Raw genomic sequence first — 8,521 nt, 5'->3', positions numbered from 1 at the left:
AGGTACCATTGCATTAGTCATATAAAAGTCATAAAAGTTCACTGCATTTCAAATCCAGTGCTCAGATTGATTCTCCCAGTGGCTGAGTCCTACACCTGAGGGCTGTAAATCAGTTAGGCCTTGTTGCCCACACACAGACCTAACACAGGTGCCGCCCCTTAGGCGTGCTAGGGTTAATAGTGAAAGTAGTAACATTGTGTGTAATATAAGGTATTATAAATAAATGGTAAAGCTATAAGGACGAAAGACTATTGTAGCAGGAAGGAAAGTTTAGGCATAGTGAAGTAGATTTTTACAAGGGAATCTAAGAAGTTTTTGGACAGAAAAATTAGCTATATTTTAATTATATGGCCTACAGCTTAACACAAGGGGGCTTCAATGCTGATTCAGAAATCAGTGCAACTCAGCTCTCCAAAAATTGTAAAATACAAGCTTTCTATTAACTCACACAATCACAATCCCGTACATGACCACTAAATTTGAGAGCACCAAAGAGCAGAGGTTAGGCGCCAACTGTTAGAGTGAAGTAAGGCGAGACTAGCTGTTAAGCTATTAAGACAATTAACAAAGTGGTCAGGAGGGGCCGAGCGGCAGAGGGGCACAGCTTGAAATGGAGAGAGATGAGGGTGTGAAGTGACAGTCAGCACATCTGGTCTCATCAATAATGCAGTGGGCCTTTAAACGGCAGTTTGTCGCATATTGAGCGCTGCTGAGTGAAATCAAGCCCGACACCTAAGATGCTGTCAGGGGAGAGTGAAAAGGGTGACAGCGGGAGGAGGAGGATGCAAGGATAGCCAAGAAAAAAAATCTTCGCCGAGCGTTTCTCATACATCTGATGTAGTGTACTATACATAAGTGAGATCCACAAAATCTACTTGGGTAGCATGGAACAATGGAAACTACTGGTATAATATAATCTCCCAAAAAATTTAATTAATAATGAAAATTGTAAAATAAAGGAGATTTGAAACTTAAGTGTGATTATTAGAAAAAAAAAAGATTAAATAAAAAAATACACACTTCAATCTAGTCATCACTTTTATTATTAAAATGAAAAATACAGAAAACTACGCAAAACCAGGTGTGAAAATAATGTTTTAATTTTGACACTATGTATGTTACCCAGTAGTGACAGCAGTGATCCAACCACAAAATAACAACCAAACAAAGACGTTTCCATTAATGGTAGTCCACTGCCTTCAAATCATTTATTAAAAAAAAAACAAAAATAACACAAAAACAAAGAGAAGAAGCCCCTGAGACTGGTTCAGCTGGGCGCCTATAGTATAAAGAGTTCATTTTCCTGTGATCAGAGGATTTCTCAGCACAATGATGACAGAGTCCCCCCTCAGGAACATTTTAGAAATGTAGCGGTCCTTATTCACAGGCTTAGACTTCTTCTTTCCCTTCCCGCTCTTGGGAACTTCTGTCCACATCTCCTTCACATTCTCCAAGACCATGTTGCAGTGCCTGAAAGGACAGAAAGGATGTAAAACTCTGAAACATGTTATTACTGATTTTTAAAAGAAATGAATATAAGTCAATGAGCCTCAAGCACAAATCACTCTTATATACAGATTTATTCTTAAATGGCACACACAGGTAATTTAAGATAATTTGTGGTATTCACACACACGAATTTTCTCTTAGATATGAACAAAAGTCAGGAGTGGTGCAGGCCTGTCGTCTGCCTTTCTCCATGGGGAAAAAACACTTGATTGTCTTTAGAATCATAATACCTTAATCTAAATAAATTTAGAGTTTAAATGACACAGATATTTACTACTGTAAAACATAAAACTCAAGACAAACTGAAAGCAAAATAAATATTCTGTTCACCATATTATCATGACGGCATGCCAATTTACTATTTGAGGTTGTTTTTTAATATTTTGGGGTTTTTATTGGCATATTTTGGCACAGAGACTGATACATGTCTCACTTTGACAGGTGTCTCTGTCCAGTACAATCCTCAGTGAGTAAGTATGCAGCAATTGATTTGATATGTATTATTGTATCAGGTATTTTAACCATATATCTTTAAATCAGCCGAGTGTTCAGTAATAAATCAGGTAGAACTACAATGATTAGCCAATTAATCGATGGAAAGAAAATGAATCGCCAACTATTTTGATAATACATTACTTCATCGTTTCAGTTATTTTACAAGCTAAAATGTCAAAAATATTTACTGGTTTCCACCTCTTAAATGATGAGATGCTGCTTGTCTTTGTCATTTACGAGAGTAAATGAATCTTTAGGTTTTAGACAGTTGGTTGGACAAAGGAAACAATTTTAATACATCACTTGTGGCTATGGAATCCGTGTATGGTTCATTTCATTATTTCATTTCAAAACCACATTGGAAAAAAACAAAAACCCAAGTTGTTTTCTGGTTTTTCCGTTTTAAAACCAAAGCAGAAAAACAGAAAACAAAAAAAATGTTTTTGTTTTTCTGTTTTAAAAACAAAACGGAAAAATATTGATTTTGTTTTTTTAATATGACCGATTCATGTAGCTTTGTGTGTTACACTTGTAACACGTATCTGCTACACTAAACCTGCAGCAGATACACTTGGGCGAAGGCGGTGCCTGATTAAATGTAATTAAGATGAGCTTGAACATCAACATAGGTGGGTTTTTAGTTAGAAAAACAAGAGGCTCACCGTTCAGTTTGTAACTCACTAGCAAGAAGTTGCCCAAGAATCCTCCGGTTTTTAAGATTTTTTCAATATCAAATTAATTCAGTGATAGTTGTGAGTACATCCAATGGTACACAGCAAACATGAACTGTTATTAGTTAAATCGGCCTGGATTAAAAGGTGCGGGTAATTTTTGTTCAGCTTCTCTACACGGTTTCCGCCTGACCTTTATTTTCTTCGTGAGATGGAAGAATCTAGAAGGTTTCGCGGCGCTGCGGAGAGCCTCCAGCTGTGGTAGGCACATGGATTAGGCTATGCGTAAAACAGGAGCATCGAACTTCATCTAGCCAGGGGGAACGACCACTGACTGTCCAGTACGCCGGTTGGGGAGCGGGGTGCTGGAGTGTACAAGGCAAGGGAGAAGAGGTTGCGGGAGCGATCGGGTGCGCTGCGGTCGGCGATCATTCTCTCTGGTTCATGAAGACTGCAGGCGCACGTGTACATCAACCAGTTAATTTGAAAACCAGTAAGGATACAACACCGGTCATAGATAGAACAAAAGGCAGCTGCTTTGTTTTTCTGTTTGGGCTTAAAAACAGAAAAAACAAAAAACGACTTGGTTTTTCCGATTTGGTTTTGACACGAAATAACCAAAGAACGAACCATACGAACCAAAGGATTTTATAGACTAAATGATTATTTGTTAAAATAAATCGGCAGATTAATCAGTAATAATAATTATTGTTAGTTGCAGCCTTAAAATCAGGACAGGTGTTTTTAGACCGTCATTTATTGCTATAATGGTTATATCAAAGCGTTTAAAGCCCTCTTGTGGAAAGTAAGCACAATGAATTATTGTAACAACATCAAAAGGACTTTCTGGTTAGTGATATCAAAATACCATCTTGAATTAAAAGTAATAACAAGGCTGTGAAATCTTACAAAACTATTTGATTTAATAAAATACTCATCTCATATTATCCTCTCAAACCCGCTAAGTAATAAGTCAGGGGAGCTCACTACCTGTCAAAAGCCTTGACTCTTCCGAGCAGCTTCTTGTTGTTGCGACAGTTAATGAGGACCTGAGTGTTGTTCTTGACTGACTGGGTGAGCACAGACAGAGGGCCAGTGTTGAACTCCTCTTCCTCTCGTTTCTGGAGCTCCTCAGGGGTCATCTCCGACTTGGGTTTTGTTAATAGACTCCTGAAAAACATGCAAAACAATACCAATTAAGATGTTGACAATAAATAATTATGTATGTATTATCAGAATGGCAGGACTATACAGGGTTCGACATAAGCAATGGCCTGATGGCCCAGGGCCAGAAAAAAAAAGTATGCCAGGCAAGTTGATTGGCCAGCCACTGGCCTGTTTGGACCAAACACAGTCTCACAGACCAACAGGGAATATAGTACCCACTGTAAACGCCAATCAATATCTGCAACAAGTCCCTCCCTGTCATTGTTTTTAAATATGCAAAAGCAAATAGCAATCCGTTTTCTGTTTCATGGGAAAATCAAATAAAAGATTTACATTAAAATTCAACTCTTCAAAATTAACCAGTTCTTTGTTGTTTGAATGAATCATTACAATGTATTTTTGCTTAATAAAGTAACAGTGTTGTTTTCATACTTTATTACTGTCCCAGAGGTTGGGTTGTATTGCTTTTTGTTGTATACTCTTCATGTTTTTCACTGTGCCAACAAAAGTTAACATCACATTGAGATAACAAAGAATGTGTTTCCACAGCTTACACACTTGGACCAAAATAAAACACCACAGTGTAGACATTACTAAAGTAAACTGATTCACTTCACTTGTAATATATTAATATAACCACAGTAAATATCAGAAGTTTAACGTTACAGTTCGGTTCACACATTTATTATTATCAGAACATTATCAAACATATGCCCGAAAACACACACCCACCCACCAAGGAAACTTTCCCACTAACACAAATGTAACTTTCAGGAGGTGGATAGAGCTTTTACACTTCATTTTTCCCTTTCATTTTTGCTAATACGGATATAGCTCTCATGCAAGACGATGCAAGACAATTAACTTAACCTTTTGGCAAAGACTGAAAGCTAGATTATCCCATCCGAATAACGTTATTTATTACAAGCTGTTTTAATGTAACTGAACACAAGCAAGAATGCGCATGCTCAAAACTTTTCTTGATGTTAGCATTTGGCTAACTAGCGTAGTACAAAGCTTTTGTGTGCCTTCAGACTCGTAGCTTTTCAGTTTTAAACCAAAACAGTTTAAACATGAATGAATCAGGAATTTTATATATAATATATACAAAATATAATACTGTAAGAGTAACGTAGTTATAACATAGCTAGACCTGAAAATGTTTATATATTCTAGCTAACCGGCCTTGGTTGCAGACTCTCATAAAATGCTGGCCTAATTAGCTTAGCATTACAGCCTTTAGCTATTATTTGCTCCGATTCAGAGCTCAGGCTCTGAGACCGAAAATGACCATCCTTCTAAAGACTGTTTAATCATCATAGATACTTACATGGTTGCTGATTTATAAAGACGGTTATCTCAGATCGTATCCCGCTCGTCTCGTCTCCACCAGGTAACGTTACCTTCGTGTCTGCGACTGCAACGTTTCTACCGGACTCGCGTGCGTCGACCTACTTCCGGGTTAACGAATACGCGCTTCAACATTTTGTAACAACTACCGGGTTACTACTACACCGTCCTAAAAGTGTTACATCAAACCAGCCATGCATTTGATATTAAGCACAGCACCCACCCTTGCAACAGCCTTCTCACCCTGGGAAGAGATATAGAATAATAATCCTTATTTGTAGAGCACTTTTCAAAAACAAGTTACAAAGTGCTTTAACAAGTGTAAAGAATAATACAAAAAAAAACAAGATAAGAGCATGAAAAAAGAATCTTCTGTCGCACCACCAGACTGCAGAGCAGCCCCCCCAAGCTATGAGACTTTTAAATTCAAATTCATCCTCAGCACTGCTTCATTGAATATACTTTATTTAGAACTACTATTGTCTGCTACGTAGCAGAAGGGAGTTAAAAACTTAATTGCACTTTACAACCTGTTGTAATGTAACAAATAAACCTATCTCCTTCCTGCAGTAGATATGAGAAGTCTATCCCCCTCGAAGATTTCAATTTGTTTTTCAATTGAATTGTTCTCATTAAAGGTAGAAAAAGTTCTGACATGATTTATCTTTGTCTCATTATTTTACATCACAACAACCTGGCATTTTAACAGGGGTGTGTAGACTTTTGATATGCACTGTATATGATATTATTGGATTATGATTATTGATGTGTAAGCATTACTAATGTTGCAGCTGGAGCTAATTTTAACTAGGCCATTTTATATAGTACTTATGTGTAGCCTAATCTATAATAATATATCATCATGTATTAATTGATATATATTTTGTAGTAATAATCTAAATTTGCAAAGCAATACATATCTAAAGATGTCAAATAAATGTAGTGGAGCAAAAAGTACAATATTTCCCTCTGAAATGAGGTAGATTGAAAGTAGCTTATAAAGTTGCAAACAATGGTAGCCTATAATTTACTCAATTACTGCACTTAAGTAGCCTACCTAAGAGCAGTAATTGAATAAATGTATTTAGTTACATTCCACCACTGGTAAATTAGTAAAGTATAATTTTGAGAAACATTTGCTTGTACTCAAGTTCCTACATGTTATATTCTCCATTACATCTCAAAGGTATATTGTAGATATTTTTACTCCACTACAATCATTTGACAAATATAGTTGTGGGCATATAAAATACAATATATATATAAGCTAGCTATATTCTACAGTATAATGTGTTTACTTTTGATTCTGTAAGCACATATAGCTGATAGCAATTAGAGAATGAACTCAGTATTGAAAATGCAGAAATCTTTCTGGAGCAGTTTTACAGTGTACAGTTTAAAAGTACTGCTATTTTCACTTAAAAGTATCTGAAAACCCATTCTACCACTACATGCTGGTGGTATGAGACCAAAGAGTAAGAGAAGAAGTTGATTTCTCATTTAAAAAACATATCCACTGTCTGTTAAAGAAATTGTCACAGGAAAAGAGAGGGAGAAGCCAAAGTGATACCGCAGACCCAAACAGATAAGTCTTTGTTTGTTCTTTAACACTACAAGAACGAGGGGAAAGTGTGTGTGTGTGAGAGAGTGAGAGACAGGGATGTAGGCTATTATCTACACAGCAGCAATAAGACACTGAGAGATTGGCTTTCTGGCAAGAGACAGACAGACGCCGGGGGTGTACAACCCACCCACCTTATTTCAAAGGGTGGCAGATCTACCTGTGGAAGCCACTTGCTGTGGATAATAGCAGCCTGTGTGCTGTTGAGAGAGGCGAGTGTGTAGGATTGATTTCCAGAGCTGCATTATATCTTTATGAAGCACACCTACCTCAGCCAAAAGACTTGCATCTTAAACTGTTGAGCAGTGGGCCTGTAAAATGAGCTCAGTGTATCATTAGCCTACATGTGATGGGACTGCTGCGAAATGAAAACACTTTTGCTGTAACCCAATTAAGAGAGCAGAGATTAAGCTACAACCAGTGCAGATAGGCAAGAAGAAAATACTTCTATTACTCTGAAACAACTTAATAATGTGTACGATAACATTTGGTTATGGCCCAAAGCACTGCTTTATTTAGGGACTGTGTGGAAATGATGCAGAGGGTGACTGAATGTTAAATTTCTCTTTTAATAAAAAAGAAATGCTTTCCCCGCTGGAGAGGAACATGTTTTAAATGTGTGATGTCGAACTTATATATATATATTATAATATATTTCAAGTGCACTTTGACACATATTACTGTTCTGCTGTTGTTTATGGTGCAAAATAGTGAAGGTGGCAGCTGCTGTAGACATGGCTCTGTGGAGAGAAAACAATCAGTCACTAATAACTATGATGATCCACATCTATTCTGATTCACAGAACTGACATATCGGTCATAATGTCTGATTTTGATGGGTAAAATAAATTCATATAGAGACAACCTGCACATGGCACATGTGTATGTGTTTTTTTATTTGTATTGGTTGTTACAATAAAAAAACAAGGTTAGATTGAAATAAAATATACATTTGTGATTATAAAAATTAAAAACCATCCACTGCTACCCTAAAAACATTACACTACCTCCTTTCCACAATAACAAGTCTCTCCACCTTTTGTAACTCCCTTCCCATATAATTTTTGTACAGTCCCTTAAATGATTTAAGTATAGTCTGTTTTACTTTATATTGATCTTGGTGGCACAATTCCATCAGACACTAGGAACTCTGTTGAGGAAAAACCACCTTATTATTTAAAATACGCAACTTTTAGCCCCCAGCGACCCTGTACACAGGATAAGCGGGTGACAATGGATGGATGGATGGAACTTTTAGCACATGATCAACATGGATATTGCAGGGTGATTTACAGCTTTGTGGTTATCATTAGTAGAGCTGGTTATTTAACAGCAAACAGTATCTTTTTGCTCTTGCCTCTGGCGATAAAACTCACCTGTTGATTCACAGCCCTGCCCCGGTGCGCTTTGCTGCGACCACAATTACGCACGCCAGTAATGAAAATATTACTATCTTTGTATCTATGTAGACCGTGAGTTTGCCAACAGTGAAGTTACCCGATCCAGTCCCAGTCTGCTTTAACCACAGGCGACTGTGAATGTGACTGGGCTTGGGAAGGTGACGGGCTAGGGTCTTTTGGTATAAAGAGTCTTTTGTCTGAAGGAGGCAGCCGTCCAGAAAGCGGCTCCAATCAGTATCCTCGTGCATCTTTTTATTTATTTTTTTTATTTTATGAATTTATAGCCTATCTTAGGGGGAAAGACTGGG

General features: G+C 37.2%; 1 protein-coding gene across 1 annotated transcript; it reads right to left on the bottom strand.

The window, feature by feature from the left end:
* Window positions 1–1,084: 1,084 nt before the first annotated feature.
* Window positions 1,085–5,329, bottom strand: snrpd2 (small nuclear ribonucleoprotein D2 polypeptide). The gene is made up of 3 exons (XM_046073882.1): window positions 5,173–5,329; window positions 3,666–3,845; window positions 1,085–1,470 (listed from the first exon to the last, which is right to left on the bottom strand). Coding segments are annotated over exons 1-3 (357 nt in total). The 5' UTR covers window positions 5,175–5,329; the 3' UTR covers window positions 1,085–1,295.
* Between the last annotated feature and the right edge of the window lie 3,192 nt (window positions 5,330–8,521).

The sequence above is a fragment of the Micropterus dolomieu genome, linkage group LG17 (assembly GCF_021292245.1).
Source record: "Micropterus dolomieu isolate WLL.071019.BEF.003 ecotype Adirondacks linkage group LG17, ASM2129224v1, whole genome shotgun sequence".
NCBI classification, from domain to species: domain Eukaryota; kingdom Metazoa; phylum Chordata; class Actinopteri; order Centrarchiformes; family Centrarchidae; genus Micropterus; species Micropterus dolomieu.
The sequence above is the reverse complement of the archived record's forward strand: the minus strand, read 5'-3'. Positions and strand labels throughout refer to the sequence as shown.

Bases quoted from the DNA above. Each gene is read 5' to 3' on its own strand.
- snrpd2 (XM_046073882.1), bottom strand. The intron at 1,471-3,665 runs GTAGTGAGCTCC...CTGTCCTTTCAG, and splicing joins AGAGTCAAGGCTTTTGACAG to GCACTGCAACATGGTCTTGG.